The following is a 25,464-nucleotide window of genomic DNA, read 5'->3' on the forward strand; positions in this document are numbered from 1 at the left end:
GACATTCTTGGACTTGTGTAAATATGATGTCTGTAATTTACAGAGTAATGCAACTATACTATAAATGATCACCAAAGGTCTGCAAAGGAATGATATCCATATCTGTCAACTCTGAAAGGGGACAAACACAGGATCAAGTAGAAGGTTTGGTTCTAACTTCTGGTGTGTCTTAGCAATTTTTGCAAGGATCAGATTCTTTAAAGGTACTGGAGCTGTCAATGAAATGATGCCTAATGAGATTCTGCCATACTCATAGACTGGTCACTACCCTAATTATCATGGATGCATCATCCATCAATTGATGGAAACAGATGCAGAGACCCACAGCCAAACATTAGACAGCTTGGGGAATCATGCAGAAGATGGGGAGGAATAACTGTGGGAGACAGAGTTATCAAGAAAACTCTCAAAATCAACTATCCTTGACTCATAGGGACTCACAGAGACTGACTCTACAAACAGGGAACATACATGGGACTGACCTAGGCCTTCTGCATATATATGACTGTTGTGTAGCTTTGTCTTCTTGAGGGATTCCTAACAGTGAGAGCAGGGCCTGACTCTGATGCTTTTGCTGGCTTTTGGGATCCTTATCCTCATAACTAAGTAGCCTTGTCCAGCTTTAATAAGAGGGGAGGTGCCTAGTCTTACTGCAACTTAATATGCCATGTTTGGTTGATATCCACTGGAGGCCTTCCCTTTTCTGAACAGAAATGGAGGAGTGGATAGGAGTAAAGTGAGGAAGAGAAGAAGGAAGAGGGGAGGAGAGGAAGGAAAGGAACCTGAGGATGGGATGTAAAAAAAGAAATAATAATAATAATAATAAAATCATTAAGAAACACTGAAGCTGTATTTGAATCCCAGCTACATATTCTTTTCACAGGGACAAAGAATGGCAATAATAAAGAGAACTGAAATGGTTAGATGCGGCTCCAGTCTGGAAGCACGCTGCTCCTTCATCCTTAAATATGTCTTCTTCTAAGGTATTTCTAAACATAGAATCATCAACTCATAGCAAGTATTTTATATATATGAGAAATTTTAAATATTTTAAGCAAATGGATTGTAATTTTAAGCATATTAGATGTAGACGGCAACAATTGTAGCTGCTGGGTTCAAGGCACAGTAGATCAATGGCAATGTATTGTCACCCATGGGTGTGTGGTTAAGAGGAAGCTGATCAGTGATCCAAGTCAGGTAGGCCAGTCTGAACACTTAATGAACAGTCCCACAAATCAAGTTTCTATGGGTCAAACGCCTTACATTCAAACAATAAATCATACAGTAAATATATTTTTAGAATTCTTTTGTAGGCTAATAACAAAATCTTCTATTGGGTGTGCAGTGTGATTATTTTTTTACCAGAATATCAATTCTAATCCCCTTTATTTAGTTCATATCGTTCAGTTTCATATTTGATACTCAGAGCAGTAAAATAATGAGTAGTTTTCTATCCCGGACATAAATCATTTGCACTCGACACAGATGAAGAATATTTGTTTTGTGCACGCAGCTCCTCTCTGTTTTAATTTAAACACTTAAATGTGGGTATAATGGTCTAAGGACTGCAACAGAGGAAAACTGGTGGGAGTTGATTTTATCCTTCCACAATATGGGGTTCAGTGATTGAACAAATCTTGTTAGCCTTGGTATCCAGCACTTTTAAGTGCTGAATTATCTCGTCAATCTCTTATTTACTCTTTGACAGTCATAAGAGTCGTATAACCTTGTAACACACATAGCTCTAGTACTATAGACATGCCTTTTCTGACATGAACACTTACATTTCTTGGAATAAGATTTTTGGGGAAATAGCATAAAATCTTGAGACAACATCATTTTTATTGTCTACTGACTCAACTCATGTAGTAGCTTACTTTTCTAAGATATCTTCAATATAAGCACATTATATTCCCAATTAGTGGTCTAAGAGAGCTGGTAGTAATTAAGCAACTTGGGCTATTGGTAATTAATTAAACTGAAGCTCACCAATTTTGTTGATAGCCTCGAGATCAACTAGTGCACTAGTCTTCAAAATAAGCAAACTACCTAGCCTCATTTAGATTCATATGGACTTTGGATAAAGACTATGAATCAAACTCTTTAAAAGTCAGGTATTTTGAATATTTAGCAAGTGTGGAGAAATGCTGTTTTCCATAGTATTTTCCCTGATTTATGTGTATTTTTCTTCCTTTATAGACAGCTGGAAAATTATTAATATTTCAGGTTTGAATGAATCCACTTTAATGATGAAAATGAAAACATACTTCATAATACATTTCTTTCACTTTTTCTAGTTTTCTGTCTTCTTGGGTGCCTTTAAAATAAATTACACTTATCTCTCTTTTTTTTGGTTTTTCAAGACAGGGTTTCTCTGAGGCTTTGGAGCTTGTCCTGGAACTAACTCTTGTAGACCAGGATGGTCTCAAACTCACAGATCCCCCTGTCTCTGCCTCCTGAGTACTGGGATTAAAGGTGTTTGCCATCACCGTCCAGCTGCACTAGTGTTTTAAAAGTACTTGTACTGTGTATCTTGAAGTAGGAAATTGCCATACAAAAACGTGACATTGCCTTGGGAACATGTGTTTGATAAAGAAATTGGAATGATCTTGATTGTATTGGTGAAAAGGATAATAGGCCTGGATGATGGTACCAGTGTGGGTTCAAGAAAAGTGAAGAAACTGTAGTTGAAAACTTGATGGAAGTAGAGACTTAAAATTGAGTTCCAAAGTCTATCAAAACTATCATGAATGTCTATGTAAACAATTAGAAAAATATCTTATGAATGGATGATTCAGAGTGAGTATTTCCAGGTGGGGTGGTAAGAACCTCATTAACAGTCTTTGCTAAGGGTGATAAGACATTCCCAAAAATGCAAGCTGAAGAATGAATTATTAAGTTGTAAAACAAAATTTTAAGAATTACAGCTGATGTTTGTTTGGATTGGAAATGAAACTTTGCTGCTCATAATTTTATTAACAGAATATTATCAAAATAAGAAAAGGTTTGGCTCAGTGGTTAAATGAGTATTTGCTGCTTATCCAGAGGGCCCAAAGTGTGTCCAGTACACATACTAATCAGTTCGCTACTACTTGGAGCTCCAAGGCGTCTGATGGATGTCAAGGGCACACACACACACACACACACACACACACACACACACACACACACACACACAGAGAGAGAGAGAGAGAGAACATACATTCTCACACATACACACACGCATACATACATATATATATATATATATATATTATATATATATATATATATAAACAAATATTTTAAAAGGCTCTAATTAGTGAGGGTCCCACAGGGAAACACTAATAATAAAATGCCTTGTACAGAGGAGAAATAGGGATTGTCAAAGGAAGAGTTAAGTGAAGACATACACTGAATTTTTTGTTTTGTTTTGGCTCATAGTTTTTTCCTTTTTTTAATTTAAATTAGAAACAAGCTTGCTTCACATTTCAATCCCAGCTCCCTCTCACTCCCCTCCTCCCCTGCCACCTGACAAACCCCCCAAACCCACATCTAGTCCCCCCTCCCTCCCCAGGGAGGGTGGGACCTTCCATATGGGATCTTCAAAGTCTATCATATCATCCCCCGAAGGGCCTAAGCCCTCCCCCATGTGTCCAGGCTGAGAGAGAATCCCTCCATGTGATATGGGCTCCCAAAGTCCATTCGTATGCCAGGGTAAATACTGGTATACTTCCCGAAGCCCCATAGATTGCTGAGGTCTCCTCACTGACACCCACGTTCAGGGTGTCTGGGTCAGTCCCATGCTGGCCTCTCAGCCATCATTCCGGGGTCCATGACTACACCCCCTTGCTTATCAAGTCCATTTGATTGGAAAATCTTTTCCCAACGCTTGACTTTGAGGCAATGTCTGTCTTTGAAGTTGAGGTGTGTTTCTTGTATGCAGCAGAACAATGGATTCTGTCTTCTTATTCATTTTGTTAGCCTTTGTCTTTTTATATGTGAGTTAAAAATCATTGATATTGAGGGATATTAATGACCATTACTTTTTTATTCTTGTTCATTTTGGATTCGTTTTTGGAAGTGGTATTGTGTCTGAGTTTTTCACCTATTTCTGGCTTTTGGTAAACTGATTATCTATTGCTATGTTTCTACAGGTTGGAGTTTTCCTTCCATTCTTTTCTGTAGGCCTGGATTTGTGGATATGTATTTTTTAAATCTGGTATTGTAGTGGAATAGCTTGCTTTCTCCATCTATAATGACCTAGAGTTTTGCTGGTTATAGTAGTCTGAGCTGGAATATGTGATCCCTTAATGTTTGTGGAATGCCAAGGACCTTCTGGCTTTTGTAGTTTCCATTGGGAAACCAGGTGTATTTCTGATAAGTCTGACTTTGTATGTTACTTGGCCTTTTTCTTTTCTGCTTTTAATATTCTTTCTCTATTCTCTATGATTATTGAGTTGCTATGAAACTTCTTTATTGGTCTGGTCTATTTGGTGTTCTGTAAGTACAAGAGTACGTTCATAGGCATGTCTTTCTTCAGGTTGGGAAAGTTTTCTTCTATGATTTTTTGAATATGTTTTCTGCACCTTTGAGCTGGGCTTCTTCAACTTCTTTTCTACCTATTATTCATAGGTTTGATCTTTTCACAGTGACCCACATTTCCTGGATATTTGTGTTAGTCAATTGTTGGATTTAGGATTTTCTTTGGTTGATAAATCTATTTCCTTTCATTTCTCTTCAGCACCTTAGATTCTGTCTTCCATCTCTTGTGCTCTGTTGGTTATGCTTTCATCTGTAGTTTCTGGCCATTTACACATCTTTTCTATTTCCAGCATTCCCTCGGTTTGTGTTTTCTTTATTGTCTCCATTTAAGTTCTTGGGTCTTGAACTGTTTGAATTGTTTTCTTCATCTGTTTGATTGCTTTTTCTTGACTTTCCTTGATTTCTTTAAGAGATTTGTTGATATCTTCCTTTTTTGTTTGTATTTTCTATTTCTTTAAGGGATTTTCTCATATCCTCTTTGACAGCCTCTAAAATTTTCATGAGGTTGTTTTTAAGGTCATTCTCTCCTGTTTCATCTGTGTTGGATGTTCAGGTCTTGCTGGTGTTGTCCCTAGACACTGGTGGTATCATATAAGTCTTTCTCTTGTTGGATGTGTTCCTATACTCTCGTTTTCCCATCTCTTCTTCCTGTGGAAATAGGTGGGGTCTCTCCCTCTCCTGGTGGGTATGGATTTAAGCCTCTATCCTCTTCTCTCTCTGTCTTTTTGTCTCTGTCTTTCTCTCGCAGAGGGTGGAGGGGCAAGCACAGAATGTCAGCTGATGAGACTGGCAGTTTTGTTCTTCCTCCAGGTCCCTATGTGTTTTCAGGGCAGGAAGGGTCTGGCAGCCTTGGCTTAGGGGACTAGAAGAGGGGAGACATATACTGAATTATGAGAAGGAATCTACATACATGTTTAGTGATGAATGTTTGCAAGTCTGAATCTCTTGTAGTTAGTCAACGAAGCAGTATGTATCATGGTGTGTTACATCTCATCTTTTCTCACAGAGAAACACCATCATCATCTACCAAGATCATGTTGAATCACAGTACCAAAACCATAAAAATATCCTTTAATGTTTTGAGTCTATTTACAATGTTACATTGGTTCATATTCATTACCATCCTGGGGTACAAAATAGCCACATGAAGTCCATGGGTTCCAGGTTGAGTATGACAGAAACTTTAGATCAAGTTTTAAAGTTCAAGAAAAGATCCAGCTTTGCCTGTCCCAGCTCTGAAACAGACAGTCAAAAAGTATTCTAATTATTTGAATCAAGTCATGCCATTTTTACTTGGGCTTTCAACTGACTGCATGAGGATCTCTTGTGCTGGATAGGACAATCAACCAACCTCTTTCTGAACTCAATTAAAAATACCTTCCCAGCAGCATTTTGAGTAATATTTGATAAAAAAATCTGAGTACCAGTGCAACAATCAAATTGAAACAATCTCAGCAGTTCTGAGCAAAGCTCAAACTCAAGGTGCAGTCAGGAAAATGTTCCTTGATAAAGACGTGTGACCTGTGAAACATTTATGAATATCTCATGAAGATTTAGGGAAGAATTCACTCTCTGAAACAGACCCTGATACATATAAAACCAGCCAAGGAGATGCAGTTGCATGTATTAGTGGACAGCATTGTCACATATATGTATCACATATCTGTATCTTTTCTTCTTAGTGTAATCCCACCTTCCTAGTGAATACCTCATTTCCTAAAATGTTTTTTATTTCTGTACTCCTCATTCATCAGTATAATGAATTGTTGTTCTGTCTTCTATAGGAGAATGTAAGCAGAAGCTTTGGGGGAATTATAAACACAAATTCCAATATAACTAGTTGATATTTTCTTTTTCTCATATTTTAATAAGCTTATAAAACCAGTTATTTCCAGGTGCATACATTAAAAAGTGACCTTTGAACTCTTACCAAACATTTATATATTCCAGTTTATGACTCCATTGTCTTATTACTACCCTGTGAGCCTAATCTTATATTTGTAAGATGAAAGAGAACTACCATCTTAATAAATATAATAACATTTGCAAAAGAAATATGCAAAACTAGAATTGCTTTAGATTTTTATAGTCCCTGCCTATAATTATATTTTAAGGAAGAGTTCTAAATATGTTTGGTTTTTTGAGAGTGTGAATGTGTGTGTGTGTGAGAGAGAGAGAGAGAGAGAGAGACAGAGAGAGAGAGAGAGAGAGAGAGAGAGAGAGAGAGAGAGAGAGAGAGAGAGAGAAGAGAGAGAGAAAGATGGGAAAATGCTATGGGGCTCCTGTAGAAGTCAGAAAACAATTTGTAGATTTGGTTCTTTTCTTTCAACTTTACCTGGATGCTAAGCCTCCACCTCAGTTCTTGGACTTGTATAGCAAACTCTTTACAGACTGAGGCATCTCATTGGTCCTCTTTTAAGAAAATATATGCTTACCTATTATTTGAAAATTTTATACATGTATACAATATATTTTGATCATGTCCATCCTATTAACCCATCCCCATTGTCCCCAAGATACCTTTCCTGAAATATTTTCCTCACAGGTCATGCCCTTTAAAAGCAGCAAAAATTAAACAAAACAAAAACTCAAGTGCATCTCCAGGGTGAGTTTGCTTCTTTTGTTCTAGAGCTTTAAGTTGTGCTCTTAATTCTCTAGTGTGACTATCCTCCAGTTTCTTCATGTTGGCACTTATTACTATAAATTTTCCTTTTAGCATTACTTTCAAAGTGTCCCATAGGATTGGGTATTTTGTGTCTTCATTCTCATTGAATTATAGGAAGTCTTTAATATCTTTTTTTATTAGTCTTTGACCCAGGAGAGGTGCAATTGCGTGTTACCCAATTTCCATTAGTTTGTAGGGTTTCTACAATGTGTGTTTTTGTTGAATTCTAACTTTAAAGCATGGTGGTCTGATAAGATACATGGAGTTGTACCTGTTGAGGTTTGCAGGTATATTGCAAAGTATGTGGTCGATTTTTGAGAAGGTTCTATGTGGAGCTGAGAAGAAGGTATATTCTTTTGTGTTTGGATGGAATGTTCTGTAGATGTTTGTCCAATCCAATTGGGTCATAGCTTCTGTTAGATGTTTTGCTTCTTTGTTAAGTTTCTGTCTAGTAGTATGGTCTAGTGGTGAGGGTAGAGTGTTGAAATCCCCCACTATAAGTGTGTGAGGTTTTATGTGTGGTTTAAGTTTTAATAATGTTTCTTTTACAATGTGGACGCATAGATGTTCAGAATCAAGACTTCATCTTGGTGTATTTCTCCTGTGATGAATATGAAATGACCACCTTCATCTCTTTTGATTGATTTCAGTTTAAAGTCTAGTTTGTTAGATATTAGGATTGCTACCCCTGCTGGTGTCTTGTGTCCATTTAAATGGAAAAATCTTTCCCAACCCTTAACTCTGAGGTAATGTCTGTCTTTGAAACTGAGGTGTGTATCTTTATGCAGCAGAAGGATGGATTCTGTCTTCGAATCCATTCTGTTAGCCTGTGACTTTTTATGGGCAAGTTAAGACCATTAATATTGAGGGATATTAATGACCATTGATTGCTCATTCTTGTTTGTTTTGGAATGGTTGTTGTTGGTGCAATTGTATATGGATTTCCACCCCTATTCTATTTTGATTGTTGGTAAAGTGAGATTATCTATTGCCTATGCTTTTCTGGTTGTAGTTAACTTCTTGCATTGCAGTTTTCCTTCCATAATTTTCTGTAGGGCTGGGTTAATGGATATGTTTTGGTTAAATCTGGTTTTATCATTGGATATATAGCCAAAACAATACTGTACAATAAGGCAACTTCTGAAGGAATCACCATCCTTGACTTCAGACTCTATTATAGAGCTAGAGTCCTTAAAACAGCTTGGAATTGGCAAAAAATAGACAGGTAGACCAATGTAATTCAATTGAAAACCCAGATGTTAACCCACACACGTATGAATACTTGGTTTTCTGACAAAGAAGCTAAAATTATACAATGGAAAAAAGAAGGCATCTTCAACAAATGGTACTGACATAACTGGATGCTGGCATGTAGAAGATTGCAGACAGATCCATGTGTATCAACATGCACAAAACTTTAGTCCAAAGTGATTAAAGACCTCAACATAAATCCAGTCACACTGAACCTCTTTGAAGAGAAAGTGGGGGGCACCTCTGAACCATTTGGTACAGATGACTGCTTACTGAACATAACACCAGTTCCACAGACACTAAGATCGATAGTTAATAAATGGGACCTCCTAAAACTGAGAAGCCTCTGCAAGGCAAAAGACGTAGTCAGCAAGACAATAAGGCAGCCCACAGAATGGGAAAAGATATTCATTAACCCCACAACTGACAGAGGGCTGATCTCCAAAATCTACAAAGAACTCAGGAAGCATGTCTTCAAAGCAGCAAAGGATTCAATTAAAAAGTTGTCTACAGAACTGAGTAGAGAATTATCAATAGAGGAGTCTAAAATGGCTGAGAGACACTTAAGAAAGTGTGCAACATCCCTAGCCATCAGGGAAATGCAAATCAAAAAACTCTAAGATGTCATCTTAGTCCTACCCTGAGATACCATCTTACTCCAGTCAGAATGGCTAAAATAAAAAACCAGCAAGATGGTTTATGCTGGAGAGGATGTGGAGAAAGGAGAACACTTTTCCACTGCTACTGGGAGTGCCAACTTGTCCAGCCATTTTGGAAATCAGTATGGTGATTCCTCAGAAAAATGGGAATCAGTCTACCACAAGACCCAGCAATTTCACTCCTAAGCATATACCCAAAAATGCACATTAATACAACAAGGAGACCTATTCCACTATGTTTATAGCAGCACTATTTGTAATAGCCAGAATCTTGAAGCACTGTAGATGCCCCCCAACTGAAGAGTGGATAAAGAAAATATGGTACATTTACACATTGGAGTACTACTCAGCGGAAAAAGCAATGGAATCTTGAAATTTTCAGGTAAATGGATGGCACTAGACAGCATCCTGGGTGAGGTAACTCAGTCACAAAAAACATGGTATGTACTCACTCATATATGGATTTTAGACATGAATCAGGTGAGTGCCAGCCTACAATTCCACTGCCAGAGATTTTGGGAAACAGGAAGGACCCTAAGATAGGTATGCATGGTACCCCAGTGAATTGGAATGTGGCAAGAGTTCCTGAGCAGATTGGGAGCATGGTGGGAGAGGAGAGGGAGCCACAAAAAAAGTGAGGGGGAAAAGAGGAGGGGAGAGGAGGACATGGGGGAACAGGAAGTTTGAGTTGGAAGAATAGAGGAGAACAGGATGAGATATACCATAATAGAAGGGAGTCATTCTTGGTTTGAGGGGATATCTGGCACTAGTAAGATTTCCAGAGATCTACAAGGATGATACCAACTGGAAAACTAAGCAATAGTGGAGAGACTGCCTTAAATGCCCCTCCCTGATAATGATTTTGATAACTATCTTATATACCATCCTAGAACCTCCATCCAGTGACAGATGGAAGCAGAGGCAGACACCCCCAGCCAAACACTGAGCTGAACTCCTGGAACCCAGTGACAGAGAGGGTGGAATGATGAACTAACGGGTCCATACTGGACTGGTGAATCCCAGAGAAACAGCTGTCCTGCACAAGGGGGAGATCTTGGACCCCAGACTGATGACTGAGAAGCCAGCATGGGACTGATCCAGACCTGAATGTGGGTGTCAGTGAGGAGACCTAGGTGATCTATGGGGCTTTGGGTAGTAGAACAGTATTTATCCCTGGCACTCAAATGGACTTTGGGTGCTCATCCCACAAGGAGGGATGCTCTCTCACTGTGAACACTTTGGGGAGGTCCTAGGACTTGAATGACATACTCTAGAGATCCCCATGGATGGAGGGCCTTACCTTCCCTGGTGAATGGAGGGGGATTCGGTGGGAGGCTGGTGGGGCTGTTGGGGGGAGCTGACATGGAGGGGAAGGAGAGAGATCTGGGAATGACGTGGGAAGCAAGCTTGTTTCTAATTTAAATATATAAGAAAACAGTGTTTCAAAAAAACTCAATTACAATTGATGCTTCATTTAAATGCTATCACTGGAACATGGGAATGTGATCAGTGTCCACTCTCCTAAAGAATAGTGACACTCTTTCAGTGGCCATTAATTAAATTGCCAGTAGCTCCTGAGCTGAATGCTTAGCAACAAGTTCCCCCAATAGTAATTGAATTTTGACTGGCTTGACCACTGAAGAAAAATTACCCTCCCCTAGCAACTGTTAACTGTCAACACCTCTGTAGTTTGGGCTGAGGCCTTATGAGATTCTCCCTCATTCAAGATAGGACCCATATTCTCTTGGTATTGTTTAGGCAAACAGAGTTTGTGAGTGTAATGACTATGTCATATCCATAAGACTGAAGTTCACAGCTCTTATATTCTTCATGCCTATTCTTCTGTGTTTTTCCCTGAACCTTGGGTTATAGAGTTTGATGGAGATGTTCTATTTAGGGCTGAACACTCACTCATACTTATTTATTTGCAGCAAATTAATTTTGAGCTACACTCACAAGTTTCACAAGTGCCTAATCATGACTTGAACAAGGACAAGAGCAGTAAACATGAAAAGTGGATGGGGGAAAATTCATAAGAGTTCAACTCTATACAAGTAACTACTGGCAATGAAGAAATACTAAGAGTAGGAAAAATAGTTTTCCCCAGGGAAGAATTCCCCAATTGGCTGTTCACTACCAAACAATCATTCTGAAACGTGCATATAAGTAACATCATTATATAGGATGACCAGATTGTACTTACGTATTTAGGAATATATTTATGTGTGTGTGTACATACATACATCATTGTGTGCATACCCCTTGACTAGGAGTAGTTGAACAAAACAAAACCACTTCCATGCTATTGTGTATATGTGGTTTTTGTTTTATTTTTCTTGTTTTTGTATTATTGATTTTCTTTTTTAGTTTATTCATCTGTTTTGGTATTAATTTTTTGCTGTTTTTCCTGATTTTTTTATGGGGAATCACGAATTGGTAGTGTTATGATATGGGATGTGAGGGGACTCTGGGAGGAATGTGGGAGGATATGATCAAAATATAATGTATTAAAATTATTTAAAATTTAAACCTCGTTTAATTTAGTATAGACTGTGTCATATTTGACAACTTCGAACATTTCTATTTCCTTGCCTTTTCACTTAAAAAGATCTATGCCAAGTTTTAAAACATATTTAAAGTAATATGATTTGCATCTTTCTTTTTGTGAAAAGGGAAACTTATATTTGAAGTGACAAACCTTCAAGGTCATTTTAGTGAAAACAGAATGCTGCAGAACAAAAATATTCCCAAAGTTTGGTTTCTTGACATTTCAATATAATGTGCTATCCCATCGTCATTTTCACAGTCTTGAATCTATTATTTTTCATTTTTATCATATGTTGAGATACTTCAAAACATATTTCTAATGATCTTTATTTTTAATGTATGTTTTTTATTCTTTCAAATTTTTTATTTTTACATACATTCACAAATATTTGTATATAAATGCAACCTGCTGAGATCATTTAGTGTTGCTTTTATGGACATGATTTTTACAAGTCACCATTTGGTATTGAGCAAAGAATTACAAGACACATCTATGAGTAACACTGGTTCTCCCTCTCTCAGCAACTATTAACTGACTGTAGCTCTTCATGTAGGCATGAGACCTTGTGATATTCCCCCACCCGCATTAGCATGACAACTGGTAATGTTGTTGTCCATTTATTCTATGGGAAACCAAATTATTGAGATTTCATGGGTTTAGGTTTCCTTTAATAAATAGAAGACACTGTCGCAGCAGATCCTGGTCTTTGTGCTCTTAGAATCTTTCCTCCCTGTCTGCTGGAATGTCTCCTGAATGTTACCTATGGGGTTTGTTTTGTAGATGCGGCATTGAGCATCTAACAGTTGTCTGGATTTTGACAAGTTGTGGATTTTTAAATGGTTTGTGCTTCAAAATGCTGTATTGGTGAGGAGTGCAACCTACACACATTTGTGAGTTTCATAGATGAGAAGTTAGAATGTAGTTAGAAAGTAAACTGGTTTAGGGAAGTGGCGATAATAGGCTCCTCTTTAGGGTTCACTGGCTTACCAGCCACAAGCAGTTGGCTAGCTTTATAATACCTTCCAACTGAGTTAATGTGAATTAACTCCAATTAGAAGACTGTTGGTTACCACCAAGATATATGTTCCACTATTGGAAATATTTCATCATGTTGGTTATTATTGTGATTCATGGAGTTCACATCAGTAAGATTGTAAATTGCATTTTTCCTAGGTAGTTTGCATAGCACCTTCTGATACTATGAGACTTACTCCTCAGGGAACAGGGCCTTCCATGCAGATTCCAGCTTAATTCCTCTAAGTCCTGTGTCCAAAGTGTACATTGCCTTCAGCAATAGGGTATTACTTTCAAGTTCTTGGAGGCAACCAAACAGAATGGTAATAGACAGTCCTGTTGTGGGAGTATCGTGGAATCCCTTGACCAACAACCTGAAGGCAGTTTTTCCATGCCTGCCTCTGGGAGTATTATTAGATAATCTAATAGAAGGATCACAACCAGTCCCACTTCTGCAACTGCACTTAAACTATATATATTAAACAGTTATATATGTCTTTAATTAAATTTTAAATAATGGTTCCCTCTGACTTTTTCAGACATCTTTAGTTTTATTATTCCTCCTCCTCCTTTCTCCATTTGTGTTGCCCTCTTTTTCCACCCCTCACATAATACCTGCCGCCATTTTTCATTTCCCATTTCATAACACCTGTATCCCACTATCACCAAATCTAAACCCTTTCCTCTCACCCACCCTTATCCTTTTTTGCTTAATTTGTTTCTGCAGCTATTTCAGATTACATACACATATCTGAAGATTACTAAAAAACCGAGAATGTGGGTCATTTGTCTTACCTCATTAGTACACTATTTTCTGGTTTCATCCAATAACCTGCAATTTTCATTTTTTTCTACTGCTGAACAGAATTCCATTTTGTGTAGACCACACATTCACATTATCCACTCATTATTTTAAGGCTTGCAAAGATAACAAAAATGCACACTGAAGAACAAAACATCATGTTAAACATGGTACTGGGGAAACAGAATGTCTATATGTAGAGGAATGAAATTAGAGCCATATTTCTCACCCTGTACAAAAATCAACCCCATGTGGATCAAAGACCTCCACATGAAACATAAAACACTGAAAATGCTAAAAGAAAACTTAGGCAGCACCCTAGAAGATGTAGGTATAACAAAGGACTTTCTGAATAGAACTTCATTTGCTCAGGAATTGAAGCAAACAATTGAGAAATGATACCCCATAAAACTAAAAAGCACCTGTGCAGCAAGGAACCAACTTAGTGAAGAAGTTCACAAAGTATAAGAAACTTTTTGGTCAGCTATACATCCAATTAGGATTAATATCCAGAACTTATAAAAAACTAAAAAAATTGAAGAAATCATGTGACGACATTAAGAAAACATGGACTATCCACCTGAACAGACCAGTCTCAAAAGAAGAAATAATGGCTAAGAAAAATTATTCAACATCTTTAGCAAGTAAATAAATGCAAATTAAAACTATTTTAAAATATCATCTTAACAGCTTGGTATTGACACAAAAATAAACAGGTAGACCAATGGAATCTAATTGAAAACCCTGATATTAACCCACACACGTATGAACATCTGATCTTTGACAAAGAAGCTAAAAATATACAATGGAATAAAGAAAGCATCTTCAACAAATGGTGCTGACATAACTGGAGGCTGGCATATAGAAGAATGTGGATCGATCCATGTTTATCACCATGCACAAAACTTAAGTCCAAATGTATCAAAGACCTCAACATAAATCCATTCACACTGAACCTCTTAGAAGAGAAAGTGGGTGGTACCCTTGAACGAATTGGTACCGGAGACAGCTTCCTGAACATAACACCAGTAGCACAAACAGTGAGATCAACAATGAATAAATGGTACCTTCTGAAACTGAGAAGCTTCTGCAAGGCAAAGGACACATTAAGCAAGACAAAAAGGCAGTCCACAGAATGGGAAAATATATTCACTAACCCCACAACTGATAGATGGTTGACCTCCAAAATTTACAAAGAATTCAAGAAGCAAGTCTCCAAAACACCAAAGGATCCAATTAAAAAGTGGGCTGCAGAACTAAATAGAGAAATTTCAATAGAGTCTAAAATGGCTGAGAGGCACTTGAGAAACTGCTCAACATCCTTAGCCATCTGGGAAATGCAAATCAAAACAACTCTGAGATACCACCTCACTCCTGTCAGAATGGCTAAAATCAAAAACACCAATGACAATTTATGCTGGAGAGGATGTGGTGAAAGGGGAACACTCCTCTATTGCTGGTGGGAGTGCCAACTTGTTCAGCCACTCTGGAAATCAGTTTGGAGATTCCTCAGAAAAATGGGAATAAACTGACCATAAGACCCAGCAACTCCACTCTTAGACATATATCCAAAAGATGCCCATTCATACAACAAGGATGTCTATTCCACTATGTTCATAGCAGCTTTATTTGTAATAGCCAGAACTTGGAAGCAACCTAGATGCCCCTCAACCAAAGAGTGGATAGAGAAAATGTGGTACATTTACACAATGGGGAACTATTCAGCAGAAACAAACAATGGAATCCTGAGATTTGTAGGCAAATGGATGGCACTAGAAGAAACCATCCTGAGTGAGGTAGCCCAGTCACAAAAAGAGAAACATGGCATGTACTCTCTCATATATGGATTTTAGACATAGATCTGGGGAGTGCCAGCCTACAATCCCATGGCCAGAGAGTCTGGGAAACAGAACCTTCATTCAATGGCTGATGGAAGAAGAGGCAGACTCCCAAGGCTGAACTGAGCTGAACTCAAGTAAGCCAGTAATAGAGAGGGAGGACTGATGACCAAAGGGATTAAGACTGGGCTGGTTTAACCCCCAGAAACAGATGACCTGCCTGACAAGGGTGAACTCTTGAATCCCAGGCTGATGCCTGGGAATCCAGCATGGGATTGATCAAGACCCCCTGAATGTGGGTGTCAGTGAGGAGGCCTAGATAATCTATTGAGCCATGGGCAGTAGATCAGTATTCATCCCGAGTATACACATGGATTTTGGACTCCCATTCAACAATGTGAGATGCACTCTCACCCTGAACTCTTGGGGAAGGGACTGGGCCCTACCCTGGATGAAATGACAGACTATGGACACCCCCATGGAGGGCCTCATCCTCCCTGGGGAAAAGAGGGGATATTGGGGGGGTTTGGGGGGAGGGCATGGGAGGAGGTGAGGGAAAGAGAGAGGGACCTGAAAATGACTTGTGAAGCAACCTTTTTCTAATATAAGTTTAAACTTAAAAATAAATGTAAAACAAGCTATTTAAAATTTAAAAAATAAAAAATAATCAAGTTAAAACTAAAAAGAATAATAAAAAATTAAAAAATGAAATAAAATCACTAAAACAAACATTTAGGGAGTGTTCATCAATGCTTGGAAAAAAATAAAATAAAATATCATCTCATCCCAGTCAGAACCAGAACAAGAAAACATCTGACAACAAATGCCAGAATTGATACAGGGAAAGGGGAACCCTTATTTACTTTGGTGGGATCGCTACCTGAAGCATCTAAAAGACTGAACACCCTATTCCAGAGATACATCTTGTTCATTGCTAGTCTATTCTGAGTAGCTAGGAAATGGAAACTACCTCAGAACTTATAAATGCATTTCTGAGAACAGTTGTTAGATTCCTATCTCACATTCAATCAAGGTCATACCAAGTTAAAATCCATTCTTGCACTTATTCACATTTCCTGAATCATGGGGCTCTCAATATATATGTGTTTAACAAATATTTATTGAACTAATAACATTGTAAGCCTTGGTCTTGTAGTTATGTAACTGAATGGTATGAAACAAATTATAAATCTTCAGTTGGAAAATATATAAAACTTGGTGCTTACAAAGTAGAGTGGAGGTGGAAATGAAGGTGTATGTATGTAACTGAGATCTAAAGTCCATGAATGTTTAACACCCAAATCTATCTCCACAGTTTTAAAACTCACCTGGAAATCAGCATACCAAGTGAACAAATTCTTTGTGAGGATTGCATGAGGAAACATCCCTGAAATTAAATTTTTTCAGTGGAAACAGTGATATAAATGTACCTGAAAATCTGGTGGGACTAGAGCTGAAGCCATTCCTGAGGTAGCCATAGGGCCTGGAGAAGGCTCTGATTCTGACCCTGCAGTTTTGCTCAATGTGTGGCTTCCCACCTCGTTTTTTAAATTAATTTTTATTTATATTAGAAACTATTTTATTTTACATACCAATCCCAGTTCCCTCTCCCTCCCATCCTCCCATGCCCCCAACCAATCCCCCATCCTACTCCCATTCATTTCTCTGGGAGGGTGAGGCCTCCCATTGGGGATCATCAAAGTCTGACATATCATTTGGGGCAGGACTTAAGCCATTCCCCATGTATCTAGCTTCAGAGAGTATCCATGCATAATGAATGGACTCCCAAATTTCATTCATGCGCTAGGGATAAATACTGGTTCCACTGTCAGAGGCCTCATAGACTGACTAGTCCCCCCAACTAGCACCCACATTCAGGGAGCCTGGTTCAGTCTTATGCAGGTTTCCTAGCTGTCATACTGGTGTCCGGGTCCTTATGCTCCCACTTGCTTAGGTCATATGTTTCTGTTGGTTTCCCCAGCAGGGTCTTGACCCATTTTCTCATCACTCCTTCCTGTCTCCAACTGGATGCCAGGAATTTGGTTCAGTGTTTAGCGGTAAATCTCTGCTTCTGCTTCCATTAGATACTAGCTGAAGGCTCTATGATGGCATTTAAGATAGTGATCAATTTTGTTACAGGGGAAGGGCATAGTCTCTCCAGCATTGATTAGATTCTTAGTTGGGGTCATCCTTGTAGATCTCTGGAGATTTCCCTAGTACTAGATTTCTCATTAAGCCCATAATGGCTCCCCCTATTAAGGTATCTCTTTCCTTGCTCTTCTTCTCTGTTTTTCCCACAACTTAACCTTCCTGATCCCTCATATTCTCCTCCCCTCTCTCCTTCTCCCCTACTCTTTCCTCTATCCCTCTCCCCCTGTGTTCACAATTTACTCAAGAGATCTAGATACCATCTTATACCTGTCAGAATGGCTAAAATAAAAAAAACACCAAGGACAGTTTATGCTGGAAAGGATATGGAGAAAGGGGAACACTCCTCCACTTTGGAAATCAGTATGGTGGTTTCTCAGGAAAATGGGAATCAGTCTACCTCAAGATCCAGCAATTCCACTCTTAGGCATATACCCCATATACCCAAAGGATGCACATTAATACCACAAGGACATCAGTTTAACTACATTCATAACAGCATTATTAGTAATAGCCAGAACCTTGAAGCAACCTGAATGCCCCTCAATCGATGGATAGATAAAGAAAATGGGGTACATTTACGCAATGGAGTACTATTCAACAGAAAAAAATAATGACATCTTAAAACTTACAGGCAAATGGGTGTGACTAGAAGAAACCATCCTGAAAGAGGTAACCCAGAAACAGACAGAAAAACATGGTATGCACTCATTCATAAATGGAGATTAGACATAGAGCAAAGGAGTACCAGCCTACAATCGGCACCACCAGAGAAGCTAGGAAACAAGGAGGACCCTAAGTGAGACATACATGGACTCCTCCCCGCCAGACGGGGAAAGGGGCTTCCCACTTCTTACAGCATTTGTATTTTTGAAAACACTTGTTTATCAAGTGGATGATGGAGGTTGAAGCCAAAGCCCACATATTTGAAGAACAAAGGAGGCCCTCTGCATGTGGAGGACAGTTGCGTGGCTTGGTCTGTTTGAGGGGCCCCTGTCAACGGGAACAGTACCTATCCCTGGTGAATGAACTGGCTTTTTGGAATACATTCCTTATGGTGGGATGCCTTTCTCAGCCTTGATACGGGGGGAGGAGGGCTTGTTCCTGACCCAACTTGATGGATAAGGCTTTGTTGACTCCCCATGGGAGACCTTACTCTTTCTGATGCATGGATGGAGTGGGTTCTGGGGAGAGTGTGAGGAGGGGAGGGAGATGGAGCTGTGGAATTAATGTTTTTACATCACACATTTGATGGATCTCTATAACCTGTGCTTTCTCTCCATCTTTTAATGAAATCCCAATGCCCCTCATTCTTTTTTTGCCATTCATTCTAATGATCTGGTCCTACATCCAGTCAGGCAGTGGCCAGGGCACACCTCCTTCCTATTGGCCAGGATGATCTTGCGGGAAGGCCCTTATTATGAGGTCTCACATTGTAGACAATGGGGAGTGCTGACATCACCTGCAGTATATAAGGCAGGGCAGCAGGCAGCTCCCGACAGTTATCACCAGGAGGCGGTATAGGGGAAACAGGTACCTAACCCCTGTCTGCTCCAGCTCGCTTGCTAGATAGGCAGCTGCTGCTCCCCACCGCCTGGTGCCTGCTTTCCAAAGAAAAACGGAGCCAGAAATCTACCATGGACATCGTATTCATCCTTGTCGGCAGCATCTTTTTTGCTTTCATCTTTTGCATCTTAAAGGTACTATTTCAGGTAAGCTGTATGCAGGAGGAGCCTGCCGTAACATTGAAGTAACTCAATACATGGATAGAAAAGAGGAAAAGAATTCAGGGAAGGCTATTAAATGCCGCCTACCCTTTCCACAGAGCTCTGCCGCATGAGCTTCCCAAGCTTTGAGCACTGTGTTCAATAGTTATGGTCAGTTAGAAGACAGGTATAGGTCAAGAATGATATGGTCGGCTTTCCAGCGAACTTCTCACTCACCATGAGAGAACAGGAGAGCTGAAAGTGTGCGTGTTCCCCACCATCAAACTCTTATCTTCTTTCATTTCCCTAATGATATCGTAAATGTGACTTCCCTGGTGTTGGTTTAAAGTCCTAAGTAAAGAGGTTTTACAATAGTATTCATGACTAGTGTCAAGGCTACTGTTGAACATCCTAAGACAAGAAGGCTTTGCAAGTAATCGCCATGATTTTTTGTGAAACTTTGCCTGCACAAAACATGTTTATGTTTTCTAAGTTTTCTGTTTGCTGATAGTTTCTTTTTGTGTAGAAACGTTTTAATTTAGTATTGTTTCATTTATTTTTTTGAATTCATAGTTCAAGCTTCATTAAATATTTCCTAATAAATTTGAACATTACAAAATAATTTTGGGGGAAGGGCTGAAGATGTACCTCAGTGGTACAGTGATAGAGTACTTGCCAGCCATGCAAGATTTTATGTTACATCAAAAAACAGTGCTGTTTCCTCTTAGAGAACTTTGTATTCAAATCCGATAACAGATTTTTAAAATACCTTATGAAACCAAATGAAAAGTAATATATAATTTATCCAAAATTAATAAACTCCTGGTATTGAGCTCAATCAAGTTAATGTAGGTATTAACTTAAATTAATTCCAAAAATATGTTGTTTGCATAGTCATTCAGGATTTAAATGATTTCTCTGGGCTCTCTTTATTGAAGTATTTACTCTGAAGACATTTTTCAGTTGAGACAAGCAGAAGAAAAAATGTATAAAAATTATAAGTCTTGATGCTTAGACATATGCTGTTACATACAAGAGCAAATTACCTTTTAGAATTCTACACGAGTTCATATTTTTTCTAGATTACTTTATTTTTTTAATTCCAATATATTATTTATATTTTATTTTTAAATTTAAATTAGAAACAGGGTTGCTTCACATGTCAATTCCAGGTCCCTTTCCCTTTCCCTCACCTCCTCCCGTGCCCTCCCACAAAAAACCAATATCCCCTCATTTCCCCAGGGAGGGTGAGGCCCTCCACGGGGGTGTCCATACTCTGTCATTTCATCCAGGGCAGGGCCTAGACCCACTCCCAAGAGTCCAGGGTGAGAGTGCATCTCACATTGTTGGATGGGAGCCCAAAGTCCATTTGTAAACCCGGGATTAATACTGATACTACCCAAGGCTCAATATATTACCTAAGCCTCCTCACTGACACCCACATACAGGCAGGTCTTGATCAGTCCCATGCTGGTTTCCTAGGCACCAGTCTGGGATTCAAGAGCTAACCCTTGTCAGGTCAGCTGTTTATGAGGGTTAAACCAGCCCAGTCTTTACCCCTTTGGTCATCAGTCCTCCCTCTCTATCACTGGATTTCTTGAGTTCAGCTCAGTGCTTAGCCTTGGGAGTCTGCCTCTGCTTCCATCAACCACTGAATGAAGGCTCTGTTTCCGAGGCTCTCTGGCCATGGGATTGTAGGCTGGCACTCCCTAGATATATGTAAAAAATCCATATATGAGAGAGTACATGCCATGTTTCTCTTTTTTGTGACTGGGTTGCCTCACTCAGGATAGTTTCTTCTAGTGTCATCCATTTGACTGAAAATTTCAGGCATTGTTTTTTTTCTGCTGAATAGTACTCCATTGTGTAAATGTACCACATTTTCTCTATCCACTCTTTGGTTGAGGGGCATCTAGGTTGCTTACAAGTTCTGGCTATTACAAATAATGCTGCTATGAACATAGTGGAACAGACATCCTTGTTGTATGAATGGGCATCTTTTGGATATATGCCTAAGAGTGGAGTTGCTGGGCCTTGTGGTAGGTTTATTCCCATTTTTCTGAGGAATCTCCATACTGATTTCCAAAATAGCTGTACAAATTGGCACTCCCACCAACAGTGGAGTAGTGTTCCCCTTTCACCACAACTTCTCCAGCACAAATTGTCATAGGTGTTTTTGATTTTAGCCATTCTGACAGGAGTAAGATGGTATCTCAGAGTTGTTTTGATTTTCATTTACCAGATGGCTAAGGATGTTGAGCACTTTCTCAAGTTCCTCTCAGCCATTTTAGACTCCTCTATTGAAAATTCACTATTTAGTTCTGTAGCCCACTTTTTAATTGGATCCCTTGGTGTTTTGGAGACTTACTTCTTGAATTCTTTGTAAATTTTGGAGATCAACCCTCTGTCAGATGTGGGGTTAATGAATATATTTTCCCATTCTGTGGACTGCCTTTTTGTCTTGCTGAATGTGTCCTTTGCCTTGCAGAAGTTTCTCAGTTTCAGGAGGTCCCATTTATTAATTGTTGATATCAGTGTCTGTGAAACTGGTGTTATGTTCAGTAAGCAGTATCCTGTACCAAGTGGTTGAAGGGTGCCCCCCACACTATCTTTTCTAAGAGTTTCAGTGTGGCTAGATTTATGTTGAGGTCTTTGATCCATTAGAACTTAAGTTTTGTGCATGGCGATAGATATGGATCGATCCTCAAGCTTCTACTTGCCAGCATCCCGTTATTCCAGCACTAGTTGTTAAAGATGCTTCTTGTTTTCCATTGTATATGTTTAGCTTATTTGTCGAAGATCAGATGTTCCTACATGTATGGGTTAATATCCGGGTGTTCAATTCGATTCCATTGGTATACCTGTCTATTTTTGTGCCAATACCAAACTATTTTCAGGACTATAGCTCTATAATAGAGCTTGAGATCGGGGATGGTGACGCCTCCAGATGTTGCATTTTTGAATTAGGTTGTTTGGATATCCTGGGTCTTTTGTTTTTCCATACAAAATTGATTATTTTTCTTTCAAGGTCTGTAAAGAATTGTGCTGGTATTTTAATGAGAATTGCATTGAATATGTAAATTGCTTTTGGCAGGATTGCCATTTTTACTACATTGATCCTACATATCCAAGAGCATTGGAGATTTTTCCACTTTCAGAGGGCTTCTTTAATTTCTTTCTTTAAAGAGCCAAAGTTCTTGCGATACAGGACTTTCACTTGTTGGGTTAGCGTTACCCCAAGGTATTTTATGTTGTTTGTGGCAATTGTAAAGGGTAATGTTCCTCTGATTTTTTTCTCAGCCCTTTTGTCATCTGTATATAGTAGGGCTACTGATTTTCTTGAGTTGATCTTGTAGCCTGCCACTTTGCTGAAGGTATTAATCAGCTGTAAGAGTTCCCTGGTAGAGTTCCTTTGGTCATTTATGTAAACTATCATATCATCTGCTAATAGTGAAAGTTTGACCTGATCCTTTCCAATTTGTATCCCCTTGATCTCCTTTTGTTGTCATATGGCTCTGGGTAGAACTTCAAGTACAATATTGAAAAGGTATGGAGAGAGTGGACAGTCTTGTCTTGTTCCCGATTTTAGAGGAATTGGGTTGAGTATCTGTCCATTTAGTTTGATGTTGGCTGTTGGTTTACTGTATATAGCTTTTATTATGTTTAGGTATGTTCCTGTTATCCCAGATATCTCCAAGACCTTTCTCATGAAGGGGTGTTGGATTTTGTCAAAGGTTTTTTCTGCATCTATTGAGATGATTATGTGATTTTTGTTTCTCAGCTTGTTTATATGGTGGATTATATTGATGGATTTTCATATGTTGAACCATCCCTGCATTCCTGGGATGAAACCTACTTGATCGTGGTGAATGATTGTTTTGATGTGTTCTTGGATCCAATTTGCCAGTATTTTATTGAGTATTTTTGCAACAATGTTCATGATGGAGATTGGTCTGAAGTTCTCTTTCTTAGTTGTGTCTTTGTGTGGCTTGGGTATCAAGGCTATTGAAGCCTCATAGAAAGAGTTTGGCAAAGACCCTTCTGCTTCTATTGCATGGAATACTTTGAGAAGAATTGGTATAAGATGTTCTTTGAATTTCTGGTAGAATTCTGAACTGAGGCCATCTGGACCTGGACCTTTTTTGTTGGGAGACTTTTGATGACTGCTTCTATTTCCATAGTGGTTATAGGTCTATTTAAATTGCCTATCTGTTCTTGATTTAATTTTGGCAAGTAATAGCTATCCAGGAAGTCGTCCATTTCATTTAAATTTTTGAATTTTGTAATGAAACTGTTTCCTATGAAATCGGAGTCCTGTTCTGAAAGTCCCTCCCTGTACTTTTAATCTTGGGGTGTACTCCCTATCCTTGACCATATACAAAAATCAATTCCATGTGTGTCTGTATGTAGATTTAAAATCATGTTTCCATTATAAGAATCAGTTACTTTTCTTCCTTCTTTTCTTTCATTTAAGCTTAATATTCCTCTCCCTAGATCCAGGATCCACTTTTCTCCTACCACCATGGTGTTGGGAACTTATGTGTGTTCACAAGTATGCTCAGTTCTAAATATGTGGGTTGGTTTTTTTTGTTTTTTGTTTTTGTGTGTTTTTTAGGAGCTCTGGCTTTGCTGCCCAAGATTAGGAGAACATATTTTATTACAGGTCCTAACCTAAGAAAGGAGGAGCATTTAATATTCATATCATAGTTTACACTGATCATGTAGCTGTTTTCTACTCATTAATAGCAGAGAAAGCAGAAATTGAACTGAGAGTTGGAAACCTACTGTGTGTCAGTTATTGTTTTTGAGTCTAGCATAAAGCTATCCAGTCTTGTAGAGCACTGGGTGCTGACAAGAGTGACAAGGAGATTTTGCTCCTATGAACCACTGTCTAAAAATTCCTTGGCATGATATTTTTTATTATTTTAATTAATTAATTAATTTTTCCGTTTAAATTTAGATTAGAAACAAGGTTGCTCCCGTGCCCTCTCCCCACCCCCCATTTTCCCCTCATTTCCACAGGGAGGGTGAGGCCCTCCATGGGGGTGTCCATAGTCTGTCATTTCATACAGGGCAGGGCTTAGACCCTCCCCCAAGACTCCCTGGCTCCTCTGGTTTCCTGGTCTCGTTGGTGGGAGAGAAGTCCCGGGGTCTGGGGTGCTTGGCTCCTGCCGGGATTGGAAGCTCTGTGCAGTTCCCAGGCGATCCCCAGGCACTGGAACACAGGCCCAGAAGCAGGGCCTGTTGTACCTGATGCCACTGCCAGAACAGCTGCTTCCCTGGATTCCCTCGTGGGTTGTTTTTCTCGTGGGTTTTTTGGTTTATTTGTTTTGTTTCGGTATTTAAAGTTGCAAGTGAAATGCTTTTAAATAAGAACCACAGACAGGGATTGAGGCTACTACTGAACTTCCCAAAGCATGGTATTAAATGGTGGCATTCCTACATGTTAGTCAATGTTACCCATCAACAATTCAAATATGTATCTCTTGGCAGGAGACTTCTTTATCATAACCAAGTTATGATTTGATGATTTCTGGGCTCCAAAATACTACAGAGTTACAATTTCTCTTACAGATGACTGATCATCAAAAACCATCCAACCCAAAACCTCCTAAGCTGCTGAGATCAACTCCCACTCTGTCACACAGGAATGCTGCTCTGCGTTTCCATGACAACAACTACAACCAGGCTACGATGAATAATTATCCACGAACACTAGCCTTGCACAAACGAATACTGGTCAATTTGAACATCATGGAATGCCAACTAACTAAGCTGGAGCAATTCCTGTCTGCAAGGCGCCCACGTGGCTATTCAAAGCCTAGGCGGAGAACCACTGTGAGAATTCCTGTGGAAAGCGACAGTGGAAGCAACCAATAAATTCCCTGAGTGGGAATCCCTGAGTGGGAGTCCCTGAGTGGGAATCCCTAAGTGGGATCAACTGATTCTGTTTCTTGCAAATGAGTTTTTATTTAAAGGATTGGGGTGCCAGTCAGATACTTCAGACACCTACTACATGCGTATATTTACAGAATCATTTACATATATTTGTTAATGCATATTCCATGAGTTAATGATTTAGAATCATAATACAAAAAAAGCAAATTCAAATGTTGGATATTTGGCATTTGAGAGTTTACAGGTGATATAAAACAACCCTAATCCAAACATTTTGAGAAGTTTTGTAATCAAAAGATTGCAGTATAATATTCCAGTTGTCTGCAAGTTTTATTAAAGTGAGAGGACTTACTCTGAACTGTTTTTCATCAGGAAAAGAATTGTTTGTCACTGACTGTATGAAGTAAGAGA

At 39.0% G+C, this 25,464-nt stretch overlaps 1 protein-coding gene across 1 annotated transcript; it reads left to right on the forward strand.

The window, feature by feature from the left end:
- Nucleotides 1-18,947: 18,947 nt before the first annotated feature.
- Ct83 (cancer/testis antigen 83) lies at nucleotides 18,948-25,101 on the forward strand. Its single transcript, XM_040743875.1, has 2 exons — nucleotides 18,948-19,161; nucleotides 24,730-25,101. Exons 1-2 carry the CDS (start codon nucleotides 19,087-19,089, stop codon nucleotides 25,033-25,035), a joined length of 381 nt encoding a protein of 126 aa, XP_040599809.1. The 5' UTR covers nucleotides 18,948-19,086; the 3' UTR covers nucleotides 25,036-25,101.
- Nucleotides 25,102-25,464: the final 363 nt, after the last annotated feature.

Source organism: Mesocricetus auratus, unplaced genomic scaffold (genome assembly GCF_017639785.1).
Source record: "Mesocricetus auratus isolate SY011 unplaced genomic scaffold, BCM_Maur_2.0 Super-Scaffold_100003, whole genome shotgun sequence".
Taxonomy (NCBI): Eukaryota; Metazoa; Chordata; class Mammalia; order Rodentia; family Cricetidae; genus Mesocricetus; species Mesocricetus auratus.

Bases quoted from the DNA above. Each gene is read 5' to 3' on its own strand.
- Ct83 (XM_040743875.1), top strand. From the start codon at position 19,087: ATGGACATCGTATTCATCCTTGTCGGCAGCATCTTTTTTGCTTTCATC. The intron at 19,162-24,729 runs GTAAGCTGTATG...TTTCTCTTACAG, and splicing joins TCTTAAAGGTACTATTTCAG to ATGACTGATCATCAAAAACC.